The 25,899-nt window shown below is 39.4% G+C and overlaps 1 protein-coding gene across 1 annotated transcript; it reads right to left on the reverse strand.

Moving 5' to 3' along the window:
• Nucleotides 1-4,903: 4,903 nt before the first annotated feature.
• On the reverse strand, nt 4,904-24,274 carry ppp1r11 (protein phosphatase 1, regulatory (inhibitor) subunit 11). Its single transcript, XM_028800625.2, has 3 exons — nt 23,984-24,274; nt 17,718-17,826; nt 4,904-6,930 (listed from the first exon to the last, which is right to left on the reverse strand). The coding sequence occupies exons 1-3, from the start codon at nt 24,062-24,064 to the stop codon at nt 6,737-6,739; spliced, it is 384 nt and encodes a 127-aa protein (XP_028656458.1). The 5' UTR covers nt 24,065-24,274; the 3' UTR covers nt 4,904-6,736.
• Nucleotides 24,275-25,899: the final 1,625 nt, after the last annotated feature.

Consider the following 25,899-nt stretch of genomic DNA (forward strand, 5'->3'; position numbering starts at 1 on the left):
TTGTGCAAATAATTTTATAAACCCAACAACTACATTTGAATCTGCAGTTTCCTTTTTACATCTCCATTTTAGTGATCAAATGGTCATGTGGTTTGATAATTGTGATGGGTGCCAAAAGTAATCTGTTCATGCCTGCAGTCCTCCTCAGTGCTTAAGGAGCTGGTCTGAAAAATAACGGTTCAAGTGGTGCTACTGGCTCGTTGTGGCACCCTGAGCAAGATGTGTGTAATAGTTCAGGGATTTCACATGAAGGACCATGAGAAGCTGGTTTAAACTTTTGTTGAGATTGACGGGTAGCAATTTAGATTTTTTTGCCAAAACAATTTTTAAGGTAAGTTTTCTTTGTATTTGTCATGTCCAGCAGTATTCAGTAGTAACACAGTGTCAATAGCAATGAATCTTATAAAGTTCTCAAGCCTGCTAAATCCAAGTCAGGATAATGATGGGGATTATGGGGGGTGGTTGGTGGGGCCAGTAGCCCTGGCCTGTGCTACGCGCTAGCCTCTTTGCAGTTCTGCTGCAATTTAAACAGATTTTAATTTTCATGTGAAGTGGTACATTTGCATCCACGCCATGTATAACTGCCCGTGATTGCATTTCGTTTCTTTCTCTCTATTTAATAAACGACTTTTTCGAATGTTTGGCTCTGAGATTTAATTCTTTGCAAAAACTATTCTAACGGGAAACTGTTAATGTTTTAATCGAATGGCATATCGAGATCTCCTTTTGTTATCTAATGTTATCTGCAGAAGATGTACTACATTACCTTTCTTGGCTACATCCTTCTTTCTGCAGTAACGTGTGCTGGAAGACTAGACAGTGTTAACGGTTGTAGATATTCTTTATTTTGGAAGTTGTTGTTTTCATCTTCCGCACTCTCACCAACAACTGTTTCAGTATAGTCTATTGATATGCGTTTAACCAATTTGCCATGTTACAGATCAACATTTTTGGCATAAAATTGTTTGACTTCCTCTTTCTAGGTGCTAGGATTGCCCATGTACTCATTTTTTCTGTTGATAACACTTCATAATGAAATTTCTTCAATAAGATTTGGACATAATACGTCTTCTTTAATTGGGAACTTAAAGTGAGGAAAACGTTAAAATTTATAAGAAATGAGAGCACAAGAAGTGTGTCTGACAAAAGCATTCACACGACTGAGAGGTGAGAGGACCGTGGTCTTTTTTGAAAATGGTTGTAAGTATGACGTGAGTTGAAAGAATCTCATGGCCAAAGTCGCCGTCTCGCAGGGCTTGCTTCCAAAGGTTGTATGTATGATGTGATTTGAAAAAATCTTATGTTAAAAGTCTCCGTCTCGTGGGACTTCATTCCAAAATGTCTCTTCAAAAGATCACATCTCGTCCCAAGATTTTTTTATTATAATAGAGGGACAATGCAGTAGAAGCAGTTCCATAATGTACATGAATATGTTTTGAGAATGTGTTTGCAGTACTTGTGTATAACGTGTGCTGTCACCTTTCTCTTTTACTTCACTACATTTTTTTAAACAGAAATGGCTACTTTCACTGCAATTTATTTTGCTAAAAAAATCATTAGTGCCCTATTAAACCAGAAAACAATAGGGCTACACACATGCACATTTATTTACTCAGTTATCTAAGCCATCTTCCCCCACTTTAGAAAAATTTGCATATGCAAAGACTGGGATAATATTGAGCTGCATGCCATTGGTGCCAACTATACAGTCATTTGTTATACACCTCACTACAGGGCAGGGCAGGGCTGGACGTTGATGCCCAAACCCAGCCTCGCTTATTTTCATTGCGTATGCCGCCATGTTCAGATGGTGTCCTCATGGCAGGGTGCTGAACAGGATGGAAGTGATCTGCAGGCTGCAGTGACATGTACTTGTGTGCTCACATACCTGTACTGTGTGTTGCTCACATGTCTTCTCATGTTATCATGGATCCAAAACAGATCATGAATTAGCTGGAAAAACCGAAGTTAAACCAAATGGCTCTGATGATTTGAATGTGATGTTTGCAGTGACAATGTCTAGGAAAAGCACTTTATTTAATGACCAGTAACTGCACAGAATACACTTGACTTGAGCATTCTTAGTGTCCATAATCTTTCTCTGTACGTTTTTCATTCGTTTGCTCAGAGGTTGATGTGCTTGTTGCTTCCTGAGCAGCTCTTTTCTCCACCCTAGTGGCCTGCTTCTTCTCTTCTTTTGTCAGCATCTTTTCGCATTAAAACTGATTCAGTCAGTGTTTGTGTTGCAATTACTTAGTACATTTTCGTTAATTTTTCAATTAAGCTTAAGTCTTCATTCTGCCTCAAGAATGATTTAAGATATGAAGAGGTAGGGGAAGTGACGGCGAATGTGGTAGGGAATGAGAACGGCACCCATACGCATGCGCCACACTGCCACTGCTGAGAGTTAATTCTCTAATAAAATGAGGAATAACCTTGGAGGTCAATCATCCCCGAAAGCGGATAGTAGACGTCACATAGTATATGTGTACCACATTTCAGGTCAATAGGTCAAACGGTTTGTGAGCCACAAGTGATTTAAAATCCTGGACAGCCACGGTAGTGTATTATATATAAAGATTGTCAATGTCATTTTAGGGTTTGCTTTGATGACTAATGTTGTTAAACTAATTCTCTCAATTTTCATGTAGTTCACTGCTGTTTGAACAGAACTGGAGGTGAGGGAACACCTACAGTTGTTTTTGAATTATTTCTAATTAAGTGTTTGCCTTACATAAACCCCTTTGTAAAGTAAATTTTCAGGAATGGCTGAGCTTCTTTAAATGGGGCCTCTCCTGTTCGCACCTACTCCATTTAATTAAGATGTCTGCTCTCGCTGAATGTTACAGCTTCGAGTTGCAGTTGTTACTTGGCTCATAGTTTAGTGATTGTAATATGACTCACCTGTAAAGTAAATTATTTTAAGTTTGAGAATATTTTTTCCCCATATATAAAGTTCATAAGTAGATTCTATTCAAGCCAAACTCTGCTCCTGCTTGTCTGCACATAATGACCTGTTAGACCATGCAACATTTTCTCATCTCATCTTCCTGTTCTTGGGTAACAGTAGTGGATCCTGGTGTGCTCTTCTGCTGTAGTCCTTTTCCTTCAAATTGTGAGTTGTCCATTCAGAGATGCCCTTTCCACATCAGTTACTGGATTATTTGTGTCCTTTCAGAGCCATTATAGTTTCCTTGGGAGTGTTGAATATTAGTTGCACCATCTCTGTAAATTCCAGACTATAGTGCCATTAAAAGCATCTCTCTTTGACATGCTGGAACCACCACTTCTGACACCCACTGTAAAAGTGGATAAGATCACGCATCTTGCCCATTGTAGCATTCAGTCAAACAAAAAGTAAACTTTTTAACCGTGTTGGTATGTGCGCTCTAAAGCTGCAGGCACATGATTGACTGTTTGGAGAAGCAGGATCATCATTTATAATGAGCAGGTGTGCCTACTGCAATGGCCACTGTGACACTGCTGTAAATCACACTGTCCTTTTCTCCCATCACAGTGGAGAAGGTGGGCTCTAGCAACTATGATGTAACTGATTGGGTGTAAACCTTCAAGCCAGCAAGTGCCACATCTACATCAGACAAGCCCGCGATTCGCTAGCGAATCGGAAATCCAAGAATGGCAATCAGTTTCTATTCTGTCCGATATCTGGATGGATGACATATCATGGAGGGTGGGTGCGTCCGGGGAAATGTCATTTAATTACATAAGCATATCTGTACTAAAGCGGTTTCGTTTTGTGGAGACATGATTCTGTTGCCTTTGCTGACACCGACTGCTGGCAGAGTGGAGCACAGCAAGTTTAGTTTATAGGTTGTGGTGTTCGTGTGCCAGCCACTGAGTCTGGGAAGCCGCTGGGTTAGAGTCTGTGACCGTTATGTGATCTACATTACTGGCACAGTAGATTAGAGCAAGTGTAGCTCACAGGTTGTGTTGTTTGGGCGCCACCTACTGACTCTGGGAAGCCGCTGCGTTTGACTCTGGGGCGGGCGCCACGGCGCATTAAGTTGTGTTATTTGGGTGCCACCTACTGACTCTGGGAAGCCGCTGCGTTTGACTCTGGGGCGGGCGCCGCCGTGTTTTGGGACGCCGCTGCGTTTGACTCTGGGGTGGGTGCCAAACTGAATGACCATTATGTGATCTACATTACTGGCACAGTGGATTATAGCAAGTCTAGTTTACAGGTGGTGGTGTTTGGGCGCTTACAGGTTGTGTTGTTTGGGCGCCACTTACTGACTCTGGGAATCTGCCGCGTTTTAGGAAGCCGCTGCGTTTGACTGTACAGGTTGTGTTGTTCGGGCGCCACCTACTGACTCTGGGAAGCTGCTGCGTTTGACTCTGGGGCGGGCGCCAAGGCCGCAGTACGCATGCGCCTCTGTGCGTCCGCCGTGCATATATTAACTGTGGTTAAGTAAGATAGATGATGACTTTACAGCTTCTTTAGTTAAAAGTAGCTTTTTCCATGCAAAAAATTCTGGGCAACCTCTTCTGGCAGTCCTGTCTGCTGCAGATGCTCACAGTCACAACTTTCAGCATGCACTTCACAACTGGCTCTCCAATCAAAAACTACGGGACTCGCTAGAGCCAACCCTCTCAACTTTGATGAGTGGAAATGACAGTTGGTGATTGGCATTGCTGAAATAAAGAAACGTAACACTTATTTATGGTCACATGTTCTCAATGTGTTTGTGGAATTATTAATTTTGCCTAAATATTCCTCCGTGTAAGTGCCGTTTTTATAAATTTATTTAGGAGCAATGTTGAAATGCCCACATGAATTAAAAGACTTTATAAAATTGCCACATTTAGGATGAGGCTGTGCTCTGTTGCTAAAAAAAAAAATGAGTAACTGAACATTCATCTGACGTACCAGAAAAACAGTCACTGTACACATAGCGGAGACCTTTATTATTACAGAAAGATGCAATTCCATTTAAAAAAAAAATCATTTATACATAGTGTTTTGTTTGTATCATCATTCCTGGCTTAAATGCTTACTGAAGCAGTTTAAAAAGTAAAATGGTTCTCTTGCAATATTTTAGTTTTCAGTATCACTTGTTTGTGAAGAACTAGCAATTCAGCAATCAAATAATAAATAAACAGGGTAGCACAACCAAAAAAAAAAGGAATGTGAAAAAAATAAATTTCTGAAATGAAAACCTCCACTATCGTATGGCAATGTGGAGAAGGGGTTTGTCTGCAGTGCCCAGAGGAGTTCGTCGAGCCTCTTTAAGAGCGACCAGTTTATGTGCGATAACCCTGGAGCACGGTACACTTACAGGGGGCCAGCCTCCAACGGAATGGGCCTTCAAGAAGCCATTTAGTTTTGTAAGGGCAGCATTGTGAAACCTCTAACTTAATGGTTCAACATACTATGGTGTGTACGGCCACCAGTCAGTAAGGTTATATCAATACAACTCCACAGATTGAGAGCATTGTGTCCAGTGTATAATCTTGGGTAAAGACTCACGAGTATGACATTTTATATATATTAAAAACATGCAAAAACAGATAAAAATCAATGCACAAAACTAAAATAGGAAATACAGCAGTAATTAGACAACTCCACTATCTGATCCTGTCGAATCGAGCAGATTTAGGCATGATTGAGAAGGCTGCACATACATCCTGTTCTAAAAAGGGATGTTTGAGGACCACTTGGACTATAAGGTGGTGTTTCATATTTTAAGGGGTTGCCAATTCTATTGACATATCTTGCCACAAGGGCCCACTTTCCTAAATGCTGAAAGGTGGCCGTGGCATTGTTTAGGCCAAAGGGCATCATTTTTAGGTTGTATGAGCTCCGAGTGCTGATAATTGTGGTCTTTCACTTCCCTTCTTCCCCTCATGTTCACCTGCCAGCAATTTTGCATGTCCAGGAATGTGAATAATTATTTGATTTAGTCTAGCGTGTTGCTTTTGATTTCACCATTTAAAACAATACTGTATGTGATTTGTTTCTGGAGTGATTATCTTTTCTTTGCAGGATCGTCTCAGATTGTAATGAATAAGAAACCTGACACAGCCACTATTAATCATGCCATTAACACCAAAGCCAGACTGAACTCCATTGGCCCAAATGCATCTTAAGCACAGGCAAACGAGTCCTCATAAAAAAATAAAAGAATCAAACTAAAGTGATTTCCTGCCTTCTTTTGTGTAAAGCCACGACAAAGAAGGTGGAAGTAGTTCAATGTTAAATTATTCATTTTGGTTTTACTGTTTCTTCACTCTTCCACTATTATTTCTTTATGTCCACCAAAAAAACGACCTTGTTGTTGCTGACTGAATACGCCGGTATGACATTAGTATCAAGAATAATTTTGCTTAATCACTCATCTTCTAAAGGTATACAGACTTTCGGGGACAGTGCCTCCATGCCAGCCATGCTAGGTCAGACAGTTTACGATGAATTTTCTACACAATAAGCGCACTTTTTGGAGCCAATCCCTTCTAGCTTTGATCTGACTCTACGTATGTAAACCTTATCTTCACTGCAGATTTTTTTTTTTTTTTTTACCCAAGATTCTCTTGTTGCTAAAAAAAAAAAAATTTCAAACACCCTTCCTACAGTTTGAGTTAGTGAACTGCTGCTGCCTTTCGCATTCCTCGGTGTTGGAGAATGTGATGCAGTGTCATTTTCCTTGAAACCAACCCAGCCCTCCCCAATCCCTATACTGCGTCCACCCCTCCACATGCTGCTTTTTCTCTTTCTCTCTCAGTGTTGGTGTGAATCTGAAGAATTTGGTGTGCCATCATGGCTTTGATGACCATGTCCCGAGTCAGGCAATGATCCGCCGCCCTTTTTACGGTGTCCACGAATGCAGTGTGCGTTTCCACATCCATCGTCTTCATCTTCACTTTCTGTTGAGCTCTCACCAAACTGTCTGGGTTTCTCAAAAATACAGCAGCCTGCAGGAAAAGAAGGACTGGCATGAAACAGCACATACTGTATCATTTTCTAACAGCAATGGGTCACAGGTGGAGTCTGCTGCCTGGCTGCGTGAAAGAGACAGATAAAGAAACGGGCGACACTCGTAAGCAGAAGCACTATCTGAGCACATACTGTATGTCCTGTGAACCTAGAAAACGGAAAGGTCTGAGCAAATAATGACTCCGAGAAATGACACCCCTCTATTGTTAGACACCGAGCATGATCAAAGATCTTCTGTTATACAATTTTAAATATGTTTGCAACATGTTACTGAAGAAGTCCAGGAGGTACATATAGTATTATGGCACTCAATCCTTCAACGATCCATACATTTGCAGAATCTCTTATTCCAAACTTAGGGTAGGGTCAAGGGTGTCTATTGTGTCAGAAAGACAGCAATGGTGCATTTTTCAATCACATAGCTATGCATGCACAGAGATCATCAGTGTATTTGGTGTGCAGGAGGAAATCCACTCCAGAATATGTAAACTTCACGCCAACAGCAGGCAGGCTGTGATTCACAGCTGATCATCTAGAGCTGTGAGGAAACCACTGGGCCTCAGTGTTGTCCAACAATTAAAAATGTTTATGCAAATCTCTCAATTTATATATTTCCACAAATGCATTAAATAAATATATGTCAGACCCAAGAGGATTGGTGGTCTCTTTTGGGGCCAAATCTAACTGACATATAAGGCCAAAAGTTGAGAGTTACAATGCCAGTTAAGACTGTACTCCCTCCTCCTGCCAGCCAGAAGTGCTGTGATATGCTTGTAGCGGTGCTACTGTGGGAAGAACTTAATTTCCCAGCAGCCTAAAGCAGATTACCCGCATAGGATGACTGAAACGTAAGTAGGGGCTGCTGGGGATGAAAGAGGCCTGCTGGAAAGTTGAAAAGGGTGGCCTGATGGAGCAACGGGAGATCGTGATTTTGTGTATCCTGGCCAATGTGTCGTCTAAAAAGTCAATTGTGCCCTCGATTGTTTCCCGTTAGGCAGGCACAAGACAGTCCATTCATCCTGTCGTGTGTCTTCAAAAGGAGCGCTCCTGAAAATCTCACCCCTCGCTACTCAGGACTACTGGTAGGACTGTTTCACTCATTTTTTATGGAACCTGTTCTCAGGATTGTCATCTTCACACCATACCATTTCACCTGCTTTTGCTGTTTTGGACTGTATAAGGACGTTGTTGTGAGTGTTGTTTGGTTCATTGTTATGTTAAAACTGTATCACCGTAGGGGAAATTGGAGGTTTGTCTGATTGTTGTTGTGTATTGGGTTTTCATTTAATATATTATTTATTCATTCGTTGATTTTGTGTCTCTGCTTGTGAGTGTGAACGGTTCAGGCCAAGGCTGGGTGCATCCCTGGAATCTCCACCAAAAAAATAAATCATCTCATCGACAGTGTGAATCTTAGCGGCACCACACCGATACATGCTCAGCCTCCTGCTGTCCCACTAGCATGAAAACCCTGTGACAACAATCACAAGTCACCATTTCACTGGCAATAGCTACTTTAAAACTGGAGCAAAAGCAGATATGAAAGCTCATCTTTCAAAAAGCTAAGATGAGTTGACCTGAATAACCACATTAAATGAAATATAGATCAGTAGCTCAACCTTTCCAAACGCTTTTCTGGGCTTTATTTAGCATTATGTGACAGCAACTTCTTTATTATTCAGTCCACTTAATATAGCTCAATGTCATGGGGCCTGAGCCTATCACTCAACACTGGGCAGAAGGCAAGAACTTACCTTAGAGGACAATCAAATATACAAGTGGAGGAAGTATAGCATTATATAACACTGACGCTGCCAAGAATAGGACGTTCCTCCAAAATTAATGAGAAGACAAGGAGAAAAGTGAACAGGGAGGCTGCCAGGAGGCGTACAGAAATGTGAAAGGAGCTGCAGGACTTTCTAGTAGGTGCTGGTTGCTCTCTTCATGTAGTCCAGATTTACGGGGTAGAATAGCAAGATGAAAGCCTTATCTCACAAATATATACATAGTCTCCCAAAACCTTCATGGTTTCATGAGACTAAGGCTGAACTTTTTTGGCCATAATTAGAAAAGCACTACATAAATGTGATTAATTATTATTACTTTGAGGGCTTTGCCCCCTGCTCTCTTCGCTTGAACAACCGCCTGCGGTACGCGTCAACCATTTCGAGTCTCTGCCACTGGCGTTGTGAAGAGGGGGGCTGAACGATCGCTCCTCCGACACCCCCTCTTAAACGGTGATGCAATGGGAAACGCATCCAGTTTTTTTTTTTTACCTCCTCTTTGCTCAATCAGCTGCTGGATTGCTGCTGCTGCCATGTCTCATGATCTGCATTGCATGCGGCGCACTTCTGTCATATCACCTATTTCCATATATTCAATCTCTTTTCACTTTTACCTTTTCATCAATATTGCACTGAAGTTTGATTCCATGCTTGCAATTACATCGTGACAACGCAATGTATAATTGCCTGTGAGTGAATATCATTTCTTTCTCTCTACAAGAAATGTGTCTGACATAACCACACAGGACTTTTCCAAATCTCTTTGCATAAGCTCTTGTCTCACGGGGCTTCCGGCCCCAGGTGTGGTTACATCACTTGGCACGAAGACTCATCTTGCGGGTCATGAAATGTGATTAATTAATTATTATTATTAATTCCAAGAGGTATATTTAGCACAAGAAACAACACAGTAAAAAATGATGTTGGCAGGACATGCTCCGTGTCTCCTTTTCTTCAGCTGGAACAGGGCCTCAAAATGGAGACAATCATGAATAGCTCCAAATACCGACTGATTCTGGTGCAAAAAACTTCATGCATCTGCTATGAAGCTGAAGAGGAATTTTACCTTTTAGTATGACAACGACCCAAAGCATTAATCCTTTTCAACAAAGTAAAAGACTTCAACAAAACAAGGATAAGTTGCATTTGAATGCGTTGTCGAATTTTGTGCTCAGAAATGTATACATCCAGCGAATGTGACCTTCATTTCCTCTTTTTATGCAAAACCTATGTAAACCTGGGCTGCAGAATTTCTTTATGGCAGGAATTCTGTTGAAAAGAACACGAGGTCTGCCTGGCTTTTGACATCGAGAACACAGGAAACACTGCCAACATGGATCAAATTGTAGAGGAGCATCGAAGACGGATGGTATTTGTTGGAAACAATGAAGATTAGTAATATTCAGTGGGTTACTGAATATACTTAATAAGCTTTGCACTCATATAAGTAGGCTGCTTATGAAATGCTCTTCTTTCATATGACATATAAAATATATATTTTTTTTATTTCAGATCATTATTATTATTGTTGTTATGTTGCAGTGTTTGCTTTCCTTTCTGTTATGAATTGCTTGCCTTTGTTTCCATTTTTATGCTGTATAAATCGATGACAAAGCATTTTTTGGACTGCTGGGAGAAAGGCAGAGAAAGTGGTTTGTTTTGCATAGACTTCTAGAAGAGAGGTGTCAAAATTCAGAAGTGTTACCACACCCTGGCATTTTGAGACCCTCCACTGCTGGACTCCGGACATGTTGGAGTACAAGAGCTGCTGACTTCCTTAACTCAGGGACTTTTGAATTGCTGTTGTCTGTAACACTCCACAATCTAAACTTCCACGCACTCCTACAGCACCTGGAGAACACAACAGTCAAAGCATTCAGAGCACCTCTTCTAACTGCTCTGTTTGTCTCTCTAGGCTTTTATCTTGGGTCTCTTGACAGAGCTGGACAGAGTTGTGTTGCTGTTGTGGCTTTGAAGCAGCACTGTGAGTATAACAACATTTCCAGAACTGAACTTGTTCGTTCCATGGAGATAATTCTCCCTGCTGAAGACAGTGACATATCAGACTCTATAGAAATTAACTAGGTGGCCAGTTTAATCTATTCTTTCAGAACAATTAAAACACAACAAAGGTTTGTGGACATTCAGTTCCCAGAATGCTGATTCATGAACTGAAATATCATGTCTTCCAATTTTCCAAGGAGAATCTAAAGCTAGTGAATTTGTATTTGGAGATTATTAAGAGATATTTTAAAACTCTGGAAGAACTTGGACACATCACTATGACCCAGGTAAAAATTATAATGCTTCAGTTGTTTCAATTGTAATGTCCAGCAAAAAAAAAAAAAAAAAAAAAAAATGAAGTTCAAGGTTCAAGCCATTACTGGAAGGTCAATTGCCTCCATTTTTCAGTAAGTTATACTGTAAGTGTAGTGTATGTTTCAAAAGGCCAAGAAAATTGGTTGGTTGGTTGGTTGGTTTGCTTTAGTGTGCAGCGGTCAATACAGGGAAAAGCAGCAATGAAAGAATCAACCAATACTGTTCTGCCTCCATTCACACAGCAACGGCTGGAAAGCCCGCGCTGCAAATTCAAAGAAATACCAAATCTATCCTGTTCTCCAGACATGACATCTTATGACCATCCACATTCCCCAATCTAAAAGATTTCCACCATGGAATGTGCTATGCCAGTGGTGAAGGCAACAAGTCAGTTAAATATAATTGGTTACTCAAGCAAGACAAAATGTTTCATTTGTGTGGCTGAGAAAAGCTCTGGGAATGTTATAACAAGTGCATGAGGGTTCAGGGGGATTATACTAAAACTTATTTAGTTTTACTGGAGTATCTTTAATAAGTTATGATCCAAACATTTGATTCACTCATCATACACACACACAATGTTCACATCAGGAATTTGAAGGCCACAGTGGGTACAGATTTTCATGTCAGTCAGCAGCTACTTGGTGCCTGTCATCTATTACCTTTCTACGTTTAATGTGGTCTTGCATTTAAAAGCAACTGGCAGACTGAATTCTCACCATTAGAAAAAATCTGTCCATGCTTCTGGGTAACATTTGGTCTACGAGCAAATATAAATAAAAACACACTAACCTGCTTAAAACTTAACTTAATTTGGAGCTTGTTTATAGCATTGATTTAGCATCTGAAAAGCAGCCAGTGCAGCCCTCCAGGGCCATGTTTGTTACCGATGAAGAATACTAGAGCTCAGCAGAGTGTAGATCAAATTAGAATACTGTAGGATATGAACAAAGCATTTCCTCTTATTAATATCTGTTTCAAGTGTCTTTTTTTTCTTAGAATTTGACTATTCAAAAGAGTTCAACTTTGGAGGACAATAAGCCCCGTGACAGTGTTACTGCCCTTATTTTCATGTGTAGGGACTACGACAAAGGAAGTAATCACACATACCTAACAAGCCATTGTCTACTGGCAGCCAACAGCAATACGTCTGCATAATACCTCACTGTGAGTGGGACTGACAAATCAGAAGTGTTCTTTCTTTTTATTCATTCTGGTGTGTTTTCAGACCACAGTGTGTATGTATATGTATTTATTTATCTACCGGTTTCTGTATATATTTAAACGGCTTCTGCAAAGAGCCAAATTTCCACCTGGGGACAAATACTCTTCTATTGTCTTATACTATTTGGTGATGTACCATGTCTTGCACAGTTTTCTTATTACAGTTTAAATTTTCTCCTGTCTGGTGCACTATGGTCCTAGAGACGCATTCATTTCACTGGGCACTTGCATATTGCTAAGATGACAATAAAAACTGACTTCACTTGATTTGACTACTGCTGTGTCTCTGGACATTTTTTCTAATTCCTATGAATTCCTCACTACAAAAAAAATGTGCAATACACAGGGATGAATAATGCTAATAAAGCAAATGTGAAAAACATTTCAATATATCATATTGCATTTTGTGAACTGGATAAAGCAGGTTTAGAAACTGAATGGGTAGACAGATGATCTGATCCTTCCAGTTTCTAAATCTCATTTTGTTTTACTTAGTCCCAATAAGGCTGCAGTGTTAACCAATGTGCAGTGTGCTCAGAACGGATATAAAAAATATGTAAACTGCATTAAAATGGGAAAGTATAGCAAAAGGAAATTCTAAGTGCTCAAAGTTCATTATTAACAAGCAAAACTGCCTAAAACAGTGTCCTGGCAACTCCCACTAATTCAAACCATGTACAACAGCTGTTTCTGTCACATAAGAGCTATGTTAGACTATAATAATGATAGTAACAAAATTCTGGTATCTGCTCCCTCTGGTAAATTCAATATTAAACAGCGGCCCTCTTGTCAGTCTGCCATCCACATAGAGACAGGAGAGACAGCTAGCAGGCGTTTTCAGAGAGCATGTTGAAGCCATTAAGATCAAAGACTTTAAAAAGTCTACGGTAGAACACTTCACATTCCATCATCGTAGCCAAAAAAAGAAGAAGCTATGCTTATCCTCAGGCTGAAATCCTGTATTTCTACAGATCTTAATGATCACCTAACTTTTGAATTTCTTCCTTTATCTATTTTGAAGGCATCTTTTTCCCCCACCTATTCTCACCTTTTCTCCTTTCATATGCCCTGGCTTTGTTTCCTCCTTCCCTTTATATATATATAATAAAAAAATCTTGGGAAGAGAGACGAGACGTGACTTTTTCAGAGACACTTTCATGTCCTGCGAGACGAGACTGTGCCAAGAGATTTAACCATGCCTGGGGCCGGAAATAAAAGACAAAGAGTAGATGACAAGGTAGAACTTCATAAAGAATTCAGAAACGTTGGTGCGATACATGTGCAGAGCAGGCTGGAGATAATGGAAGTACAAAAATTCGAAAGTCTCAAAAAAATGATAGTAAAGATCGCATTAACGCAAACAAATTAAATTATTACTCGGTGAAATAACGGAACAGCAAAGAGATCGAATATATTGTTCAGATTTAAATTTAAGTGGGAGACTAATTCATGTTGCCATCAGGGAAAAGTAGTGTGAGAATTAAAAGATTTGTTGTTTGGTGAAAGTGAAATCCTGCCAGAGAAAATTTCAAGCCCCGTGAGACTTTGGAAAAGTCCTGCCGACATCTAAAACATTTACAACCACGCACACAGTTCAATCATTTCTCATTTGTGTGAATATTATTGTCAGACACAGTTCGTGTAAACAGAAAGAAACGATATTCACTCACGGGCAGTTATACATTGCGTTGTCACAATGTAATTCCAAACATGGAATCAAAATTCAATGCGATATTGATGAAAAGGTAAAAGCAAAAATAGATCAAATATATGAGCATAGGTGATATGACAGAAGTATGTAAATATTGTTTGGCTTTAAACTTTAAGTCAGAGACTTGTAAATCGTCTAATTCGTGTTGCCATTAGGGAAAAGTAGTGTGTCTTCCCAATGAAGAGGCCTATCTGCGAGAATTAAAGTTTTGTTGTTTGGTGAAAGTGAAATCCACATACGCGAGTGGCAGGGACATGAAGTTGCTGGCGCGTAGCACAGGCAGGGGGGTTGGAGAGCGAAGCCCCCTAGTGTATATATATGAGTCACAGGAGGCTGGGGGCCAGACCCAGCTGGGATGCCTGGAAGGATGGGGAGGCAGTCATTATGTCCCCCGGGCTGCGAAGGGGCAACCGCCCTGGATATGCAGGGGACCACGGGGATGAAGCAAGGAGGCACAAACCCGTGGGGGCCCATGGCTGCCACCAGGGGGCACCCCAAGTCTCCTAAAGCCCGGGAGCTCTGCACTTCCACCACACCTGGGAAGGTGGGGGAAGAGCCCGGAGTGCTTCCGGGTAGCAAGGGCAGCACTTCCCCCATACCAGGAAGTGCTGCTGGAACAGCATCATCGAGCAACTGGAGTATGTCCAGGTGAACATAAAAGGGGCTGCCTTCCTACAGTCTGGGAGCTGGTGTCGGGAGTGGGAGCAGGACGAAGCTCCCGTGAGGAAAGGAAAGGTAGTCCGAAGACATTGGGAAGAAGGCCCGTGTTAGGGGTGTTTGATGCGGGAGCACTGTGTGCTGTGCGGGACTTTGGTGAAATAAATGTGTGTTTTTATAAAGAAGTGGTGTCTATCTGGTGGTGTTCAGGCGTATCTCACAAATTTATATATATTATATATATATATACACAGTGATACCTTGAGATACAAGTTTAATTAGTTCGGTGACCGAGCTCTTAAGTCAAAATGCTTGTATCTCAAATTAATTTTCCCCATTGAAATTAATTGAAATGAGATTAATTTGTGCAAGTCCCCAAAAAACCACCCCAATTTTTTGTTAAATGTTTTCAACATAAGAAAAATGCATTTATAGTGAACAAATATTGTATACAAACAAAACAAAACCTAATACATAAAAGAGAATCTAAAGAAATAAACAGACGTTGGCAAAGCCGATTAGCGTATTGTAATGTTTTTTTTCTTTCACTTCACTTTTGCTTAACTTAATTTTCTTTTTCACTAGTTTTTTTCTTTTTTGCCACGCTTTCATCACTTTCATTCGCATGGCGTTTCAATAGAAATCTGTCCAAGGAGCTTTGTTTAGTCCTCCCCTTTAGAATGTTTCTGAAATGAGTTAGGCAAGTGTCATTAAATAGCGCGGCTGCAAGTTCAGTTTCATTTCAGTAAAGTCAGGTGTTAGGCAAGTGTCATTAAATAGTGCGGCTGCACGTTCAGTTTCTTTTCAATAAAGTCAGGCGTTAGGCAAGTGACATTAAATAGCGGCGCTGCAAGTTCAGTTTCATTTCAATAAAGTCAGGTGTTAAGCAAGTGTCATTAAATAGCAGCACTGCACATTCAGTTTCTTTTCAATAAAGTCAGGCGTTAGGCAAGTGACATTAAATAGTGGCACTGCAAGTTCAGTTTCATTTCAGTAAAGTCAGGTGTTAGGCAAGTGTCATTAAATAGTGCGGCTGCACGTTCAGTTTCTTTTCAATAAAGTCAGGCGTTAGGCAAGTGACATTAAATAGCGGCGCTGCAAGTTCAGTTTCATTTCAATAAAGTCAGGTGTTAAGCAAGTGTCATTAAATAGCGGCACTGCACATTCAGTTTCTTTTCAATAAAGTCAGGCGTTAGGCAAGTGACATTAAATAGTGGCACTGCAAGTTCAGTTTCATTTCAATAAAGTCAGGTGTTAAGCAAGTGTCATTAAATAGCGGCGCTGCAAGTTCAGTTTCATTTCAATAAAGTCAGGTGTTAAGCAAGTGTCATTAAATAGCGGCGCTGCACATTCAGTTTCTTTTCAATAAAGTCAGGCGTTAGGCAAGTGACATTAAATAGTGGCACTGCAAGTTCAGTTTCATTTCAATAAAGTCAGGTGTTAAGCAAGTGTCATTAAATAGCGCAGCTGCACATTCAGTTTCTTTTCAATAAAGTCAGGTGTTAGGCAAGTGACATTAAATAGCGGCACTGCAAGTTCAGTTTCATTTCAGTAAAGTCAGATGTTAGGCAAGTGTCATTAAATAGCGCAGCTGCACATTCAGTTTCTTTTCAATAAAGTCAGGCGTTAGGCAAGTGACATTAAATAGCGGCGCTGCAAGTTCAGTTTCATTTCAGTAAAGTCTGGCGTTAGGCAAGTGACATTAAATAGCGGAGTTGCAAGTTCAGTTTCATTTCAGTAAAGTCAGGCATTAGGCAAGTGTCGTTAAATAGCGGCGCTGCAAGTTCAGTTTCATTTCAATAAAGTCAGGTGTTAAGCAAGTGCCATTAAATAGCGCAGCTGCACGTTCAGTTTCTTTTCAATAAAGTCAGGCGTTAGGCAAGTGTCATTAAATAGCAGCACTGCAAGTTCAGTTTCATTTCAGTAAAGTCAGCCATTAGGCAAGTGTCATTAAATAGCGCGGCTGCAAGTTCAGTTTCATTTCAATAAAGTCAGGCATTAGGCAAGTGACATTAAATAGCGGCGCTGCAAGTTCAGTTTCATTTCAATAAAGTCAGGTGTTAAGCAAGTGTCATTAAATAGCACGGCTGCACGTTCAGTTTCTTTTCAATAAAGTCAGGCGTTAGGCAAGTGACATTAAATAGCATGGCTGCACGTTCAGTTTCTTTTCAATAAAGTCAGGCGTTAGGCAAGTGTCATTAAATAGCGGCGCTGCAAGTTCAGTTTCATTTCAATAAAGTCAGGTGTTAAGCAAGTGTCATTAAATAGCACGGCTGCACGTTCAGTTTCTTTTCAATAAAGTCAGGCGTTAGGCAAGTGACATTAAATAGTGGCGCTGCAAGTTCAGTTTCATTTCAGTAAAGTCAGGCGTTAGGCAAGTGTCATTAAATAGCGCCACTGTATGATCATAGTTGTAATTTTTTCAGGGTGTTTCTTTTCTTTAAAGTTCGAAACTTTTTCCCACATTGCAAACACTTCCTTTATCTCACTTTAAGAGATAAACTCCTCCGCGATACCGATCTCCTGCACAACCTCCGTATGTTGCTGCGTATGTAGTTCCGTCAACTCCTCTGTCGTCAGTTCCTCCGAATGTGCGGGGACAAGCTCTTTGATGGCTCGTATTTCGAATTTTGGCTCATAACTCAAGACAAAAAATCGACCTAGTGACGGCTCGTATCTCAAAAAACTCGTACATTGGGGCACTCGTATCTCAAGGTATCACTATATATATGTATGTGTATATATATATATATATATATATATATATATATATATATATATATATATCTCTTCTTTTTCTTTTTCAGTTGAACATCTGAAGAAGGCTATACCACTGAATCATTGTCTTTAACCATTTTTGCTTTTCAGCGTGGAAATAACCTTTAACACTTTCTCCTTAAATAATGATATACAAAAAATCTGGAATTAATGGATAATAAAAGTGTTTGGTATGTAATGTAATATAATTAATTTTTTTCTACCTTCCCTCCAGTAATATTTGTAGGTAACAGCATGGAAGTGATCCCCACCCACCACTCCTCTTAATCCCACTGTATTATTTTAGCCTTACATTTTGATGACCTCCGGCCAAGGTGTTCATTATCCACAGTGTCACTTGACCACTCAACCTTCTTGTCTGTCTTTCTCTTCCTCAGCTTGATAGTCAGACTGCGACCCTCCTAAAAAAAAAAAAAATTTAAATACAATACTGATCGGAAAATATTGTTTAAAACCCAGACATATAAAAGCATAATAATACAGATAAGGCCTGACCAAAATATTGAGTCGCTCTGATCACTGACCAAAGAAAAGGACTTCAAAGTAGTGCTGACTTAATGAATAGCACAGCATAAATAAATCCCTCTAACTCCAGGAAGAGTAAAAGGAATCCCCTTGATTGTAAGGTGTTTCTGGCATGAGTGTCACATAAATGACTATAATGAAAGTAACGACTGACTGAGAACCCTGAATTAGGTTAAGTCATTTCGTGTTACATTATGATTGACAAAGCTGCTAATCTTCCATTATCAGGCATATATTACATCAGAATTATATAAAAGAAAAGAATCACAATCAAAAATATAATATTGTTGTTAATTTTCAGTGACCACAGGCATTATGTTTCTCTCTTGAAACACTTCAGCCACCAGTTAAGTAATACTCCTAGTACCTTCCCGTATGTTTTTTTTTTATAATATAACCACCTTCAAAAGTCAAGTTCCTTTAATTCTCTTTTAACATGATGTGTGATTATTACGATAGGGCTAAGAATCCACAGTGCAGGCAGCCGCCCTATTAGGTTTTGATTAGATTTATTTATTTTCTCTTAATTGCCCTAAACTATTATTGCTAACAAGGCAGCTGGGTTCAAGTTCCTTAATTCAGTACAGCTAGCTGCACACTATTCCCGGCATTAAAATCAATTTACTCAAGTTTTTCACATTCACTTCCTACTTGTGGCCAGACTTTCCATTTAAGTCTAGGGCTACTTAAATAACTTGGTGAATGTAAAGACAAACAAGAATGGCGGCACAGACACAGAAGTGACTGAAGAAGGTTGTGTAAGCATCATGTTGGGAATGCATGTGTTAGTTTGGGCTCTGTGATTGCCCCTCCATGAGCTGGCTGACTTTCCAGAAACTGGATCAGGCTGGCTTGATTTTTTTTCTCAGAACATTGATACATTGAGCCTTAAAGGCATGTTATAGTAATGTTTCTCCATGCACATTCACCGTTAACACAACAAGAAGGACGAAGAGGATGAGGAGGAGGTTGGGAGCATGCACTGATATAGTGCATTTCCGCAATGTTTCCATGTTAGCTGAACGGTATTAAATGGATTACGCTATATGCCGAAATCCAAGACTCATACACCCACCCAAAGTGGACATCATTTTGGCTTAGATTTTCTTAATTATGGAAACATTAACAGAAAATGAGACCTATGTCAAAAATGAAGAATACCAATGTATGAAATGTACAGACAAACAGAACATTTGTCATAGGCAACAGTTCCTTTATTTTTTAATTAGAAGTGTGATCAGAAAAGGCATGAATAGGGATAAACTGGCATAGAGGAAAAGAAACAGAGAGATGAATCAAGCACATTAGGACATCTATTGCATCAAAATGTTTTTAGTTTGACCAATTAAAAGAAATACAAGTAAAAGCAAACAACATTTATATTTCAACGTAATCCTTACCTCTATGGCATTCAATTTAAAAACTGCATCTCGCTTAGTGGTATGCAGTACACCAATAGAAACAAGACACCTGTAGAAATTTGTTAACCAGGGGAAATTTTTGCTTGTTATTTTCAACACAGTTTAGTATATCAGGAAGACATGTTTGTTACTATTCGGAAAAGTGACACATACTGTAGAAGTGCTGTAGTGGTGTAGCGGGTGTTCAGTTACCTTCTGACACAAAGTGGCATGTGGCAGTACAACAGTTGGATGGAATATAAGGCGAAGAATGAACTGTGGAGTTTCTCTGTGGAGAACAGAGTACTTGACCATCAATGAAGTGCCTTTAAAAAAATGTTTTTAAAAAAGTGCATGTATTTAATAACAGACACATAGTTTTTACCAACTGTTTTTTCTTGCTTTTGAACACACAGTCAGGTATGCAGTTTCTGTGCATTGTAATGTTTTCACACACCTTGGAATACAAACTACATAACCAGCATCATTTTCACATGTGCTGTTTAGTGCTGTGCTCTGTACACGCAGCTTGCTCCTTCCACGGTGTGCCAACTCGTGTGTTCTCCTTTCACAAGTCAAATAGGTGCTGGCTGTGTACTTACATGACTTGGCACATTTTGATGCAGGTTGTGTACCATGTATTCCAAGAGACTTTTGCACTTCTGTTAGACATTTTTAATTCTAAAACGGTATTTATTATTTGGTAAATATATTTTCTGTTTTATTTATTTAATTGCAGTTTGCATCACTAATCAAATATAACATACATTTTATAAAATACATTTTGTTTGATATTAAGGTAAAAAAAATTAACTGAGTAGGACTTTGTTTTAGAAATTATTTGATTTTTAGGTCTATACCATGATATTTACCATGTCACACGCATGCGCACGGGGGCAGCCTGGGGGCTCTAGTAATGATAATTGCCTGCCGCTTCAGAGCTTGGTGTTGTGTCATAATGCCTTTTCTTTTCCTCCCTCTGCTGGACCACTGCTGATGTTATATCTGGTGTCCATCCACCTGAACCTGCCACTTCTTGCCAGAAGGACTTTAAACCAGAAGATCTGCCATTTTGAGTCTGTTCATACTCAGTCTGAGAAGATGTTTTCTGTTATTTTGAATTTGTGTTTGTTGTTTTTGTCAATAATTATATGGGGTTTGTCATGTGGTACCCCAACTCTTTATGATCTCTTTTGTTGTAACTGCTACTTTCCAAAATTCTGTAAATTTCATGATATATAATTTTGCTGATATTGCCTACCCTTAGTTCTAGTGGTGCAACCCACTCTGCTGTAGCCAGCCTGACGTCTTCATTAAAGTCATATGGCATCCCAAGGAAGTAGCCTTCAGACTGATTAATAGCCACATGGAGCTAAGTTTTGACAAAAGGGTGGATGTGTTTTCTAATTGAGTCCATAGTTTCACAGAGCAGTGTCTGTGGGGTCATTGTTCTGATACAGAAGAGAAAGAGTTGGCAGTTTTTCTCACTTGTCTTTTAAAATAACTGACTGCCACAGATGATAAAGAAAATTAGCATAATGTCTATTATCCATGTAAGCAGGGATTTTCAGGGATGTAATCTATATGATAGGCACTATCCACATTATAAAAATAATGTGCAAATGTTGCTAATTTCTTTGGTATTAGAGAGTCACTCTGCTTCCATTATTTTGATTGGTGTTTGGACTCTGGGTCATATTGCTGTGTTTAAGTTTCACCTTTCATTTAGGAAACACTTCTTAAACTTCTCGCATTCTGCATTCACTGGCTCAAGATTGTCTTTGAACATTGGAGGTAGAGATGCTTCATTTCAGGAGTCAACATTCTGGACACACTGGCTAACAGTTAATTGTTTATGAAGGATGGAGTCAAATGACCCTCCAGCTAATCCAAATAGTGTCTGCTATTAAAAAGATGTCAGCAGTTGGCCAAATTTTGGGTCAAATTTGAGCCACGCTGCAACAATGGAATTCTGCAAACCATCTCTCAATGGTATCACACCAGGAAATGCTGACTACATACATATTGTTTGTAATGTATTGCAGTGGCATAACTGTAGGCAGTATAGGTGGGCATTGGCACCGGAGCACATGGTAACTGAATAGCTGCTGTTAACATGCTTGACCACTTGTCATTAGAACAAAAAAGGCTAATAGTGTAATCAGTCCCACAACTCCAAAGGTTAATTATGATTCTTGACTTTTTTTTTTTTTTTTAATTGTATTGATTTTATTGTAATTGCACAACATTCCATACAAATAGATACATTTTTACAAAAATAGGATTGAGATGATTCTTGACTTTTATGCAGTGGTCACTTTTCTAATTTGTTTTAATTTAATTTCACATGAGGGGGCCTAAATTATTTTTGGCACTTGGGCCAATCAAACTCTAGTTATGCCACTGTCATATTGTATTTTATGGGTAATTGATGAATTAGGGAATTCACACATTTTATATAAATCCAGTTTTTTTTGTTTTTTGTTTTTTTTTTTAAGAATTGCAATATTTTCATCAGTGTACAATAAAAATCATCTTAAAATATGTTTGTTAAATTAGAAAAGTGAAAATTTCTTGCTGCTGTTCTTAGTAGAGGAGGCTTTAAAAACAGGTCTCTTGACCAATAAATGAGGGGGAGAGTTGAATCTTCAATTGAAAAAAGCAATCCCAAGGGAGCTTGCATTCACGATTTAAGACGTGTACAACTTTTTCCCTGAAGCATCTATCTATATAAAAATGCTAAGATCTGTCCGAGTGCCATGCAATTACTCTTAAACTAATGGGGCTAGAACCTTGATCCTAGTCTTAATCGAAAACCTATCACCTGATGCGTTCTGGAAATTGGGCTTTCAAAAATGTCCTAATATGTGGACAAAATAGAAATCTTCAGTATCTAGAAAGCTACCTAGCAGGAAAATAACAGATGAAGAAAGTCTGAATTTAGCCTGGGATACTGTATGCAGTAGGAGCTCTTTTAAAATCATGAAGCCATTGGTGTTTCACAAATCTCTTATATTCTATCCATGACTATTTACGGGCCTGTTGCAGATGTATTGTAAATGGAGGTGTTTTTTTTTTTTTTTTTCTGAAAACCATCATGTAAAAAGTTCATTTGGGAATCAGAAAAGGTTCAACTCTGGCACTGCTCTGAAGAATCATTCTGGTTCCTTTATTTTTTAACAGTATTGATGAGTTATTTATTTATGAGTGTACATTATGGTATTTATTTTACAGTTTAACTGTTTGCGAATTTGAAGTTGCGTATTTACTTGTTAACTGAAAAGCAATAATGCGCAATGAAAATGCGGTGTCACCTTGTTTTAGTAGCCACCTGTGATTTGTTATAGTACCTGAAACCTTGTGAGTTGAGTTCAATCCCTGACACCTGGCTGTGTGAAGTGTGCACCGGTATTTAAGACCACATTCACAAACAAGTAGGTCAGATTATCGACAAGTGCACGGCTGGATTGACGTCCCTCCCAGGGCTGGCTGTAGCCAGGCACCCGACGCTATTGGGACTGGCTCCGCTCCCCACACCGCTATTTTGGAATATGCAAGTTCAGAAAATTGACAACGATCGCGTGTGCTAGTCAGTTGGTAAATGCGTTTTACTTTACAGCTTTATTTTTATTTGAGTAAACTTTCTGGGACAGAGATCATCTGTGTGCCTTAATCAAAATCACATGTATTCGTCTAAAATGTGGTACAGCTTTGCTACTGTTTATAAATTAACATTTCAAAACTATCTGTAATTGGTGAGAAGAAACTAAAAAATGGGAAGGAAGTTAACACATGTTGCCTCACAGCTTTAACAATTTGTCAACCAAGGGTGGGTGCTGCCGCCTCCGTTACGTTCGCACGTTCTGCCTAAATTTACGTGGACATTCCTTACATACAATAAATGCTGCACTAAATGTAACTTTCCAATATCCCGCATGAGCAGAGCAGAACAAATCAAATCAATTTGTCGCATGCAAGTATACGTAGTGCAATCTGTAGTGAAATGCTTAGCTGCTGAACTCCATGAGCGAGCAGGTGTGTGTGTGTGTGTGTGTGTTTTGGAAATGGGGGTCTACCTTAGTGTTTGACAGATTAAGTTCACTACAGTAAACTTAAAACGAGTTTACAAGATTAGTGGTTGGATTGATGCCAGGAAAACTCGCATTCTAAACTCAGATTATTATAGTTAATATTTTCCAGAGAAATCGTTCGCACAGCCAACCCACAATCTTTATGATCAACGCTCCCCCCTGAAGTAAACCAAGTTGCTCCGATTTATACTCTTGCACGTACTGCAGATCTCTTCTGACACACCCATTGAATCTTTATGTCCAATAAAAAACACCTGTTGTCCAGGAAATTCCAAATATATCGGCGCCCCACTCCACAGCCCCTTCCGGAAAATTCGCTCCGCTAGTAAACTTCATCAGTCCCTGTAGCTGAAAGGGGCAGGACACTTTCCTAGTCGTATATTCAACCAGCTGGTACAACTACGCATGCCGGGTATCCGTAGTCTCCACGGACTTCTTACCTCAAAGGTAGACATCAATCTGTTTCCCTGCCAGTGTAGACAACTAAGGCTTTTTTTCGCGTCTATCGGACCAATCTGCATCGCGGCATTATTCATACTCACCGGCTGCTGACCATCTCGGTTCTCCGGCGGCACAGTCTCTGTGATCGTCTCTGTGGAGCTCCCCCCTGCCTCCGCCATCATCTCACAATGCAGCTGCGAAACTGCGCTTTCCACCCGGGATCAGTACAGTAGGAGAGTCCTGCTCTGCACGCGTCTCATGTGATCAGCGGCAGTAGCTTTAAATGATTTCGATTACTCTTAACTTCGAGCTGTTTGTATTTCTGCAGCTGTGTCTCAGCAAGACAAGAGCCTACGAGTCCACGCCTCCTCGGTCCCGTCTTTCTTTCCTGTCCGGGCAGAGCACATGAATTCTCCCGGTGTTAAACTCAGTTCCGTAGTATTTACGTTCCATGTGACGAGAGTACGTTACATTAAATCTCACGGTGGTAACTTGGAACATAATCATTTATGTTAACATTGCTTCCAGAGGTAGATTGGCGAGTTTCATCACTTTAAACCCGTTCCTGTCATTTTCCTGTCGGTTTTTAACACGATGCTACACTTTAAAGACCAATTTGTCCTAAGGCAGTGGACTCTAAACTATCAGATTACTAGGTTGATTCACCTCTTGTAACTTCAGTATCTGACTCTGAGCAAGTACTTAACATCCCAGCAGTCTAACTATAAGAAATCTATTTTATCGGCGCTGACAAGTTGCATCAGCCCTAGTAAGAGGTGAGCCAACAACGATATGAGGCAAGAGGGTGTTCTGTAATTCAAATTAGCCAGTGTAAAAGGATATTAATTTAATTGTGTCATTTCACCCAAAATCCCTGTTTTGGTTTTTAAATTAAGTTTAACCAGTGATAAAATTTTTTATTTTTTTCTGTTGCTGACCTTTGCCACTGCTGTTCTGTTTTGCGCGCCTTTTCTTCAGTCTGCTCCACACCAAGCTCGGGTGGGGTGTAAATTGGCGGGAGGCTGTTAGTTTGTATCCATTTCCCTACTCTTGAGTAAACGACAACTAACAGTAGCTGGGCCATGACATTTCTTTTGTCGGCACAACGCAGAGTAGTGGCCGTGTCGCGGACCGTCTACTTTACAAAAGGCAAATGTTGTCTCAAGATTTCAAAGAAGTGCGGCATCGGTGAGTCCTCTTACTAAGCTACCAGAAAGAGTGAAAATCCGCTGGGTCTGCGTAGTTCTTGAGCTTGTAAAAATGATTCTATGCATTGGTGACATGGTAAGGCAAATTAACAATTAGGTAAATTAATTTCAGATATCTTAAAAAGTAGTTTACTTTTTAAAATATCCGAGACTTGTTTTGAGAAATTAAAAAATGTATCCTTTACATTTTAAAATTTTTGCAATGCATTTAGCTGTTACCAAGCGTGCATTTCAAACTGTCTCAAATACAATTTGAGATACCTCACATTGAGTTAAGCCTGTATTTTAAGCTATCTGAAAATGCATTTGAAGATACGTTCTGTAAAATATCTGATTCTTTCAGTGGGACTTATTGTCTATTTTAAAATCTCTTGAAATGTATTTGAGATATCTCGAAATGACCAGGAAGTGATTTTGGGACATCTTAAAATGTATTTCAGATATCAGAAAATGGAGAGAAAGCATTTTTGAGATATCTGAAATGTATTTGAGATTTCTTAAATTGTACTGTAGATATCAGAGTAGCAGTTTCAGATTCTTAAATTGTACTGTAGATATCAGAATAGCAGTTTCAGATATGTACAGTACAATTTAAGAAATCAATTTGGAATAATTTTATGGCTTTTTTTTAAACATACCTTGAAATTTATTTCAGACATCTTAAAATAATGTATGAAATGGAGCAGATTCCCATTTTAGGATATACAGTAATTAAATTAATTTAATATTTGTAAAAATATATTTTGAATATCTCACACAAGTGAATTTCAAAATCATAAGTTATTTTTAAGATATCTTCATTATATTTT

Source organism: Erpetoichthys calabaricus, chromosome 1 (assembly GCF_900747795.2).
Source record: "Erpetoichthys calabaricus chromosome 1, fErpCal1.3, whole genome shotgun sequence".
NCBI lineage: Eukaryota > Metazoa > Chordata > Cladistia > Polypteriformes > Polypteridae > Erpetoichthys > Erpetoichthys calabaricus.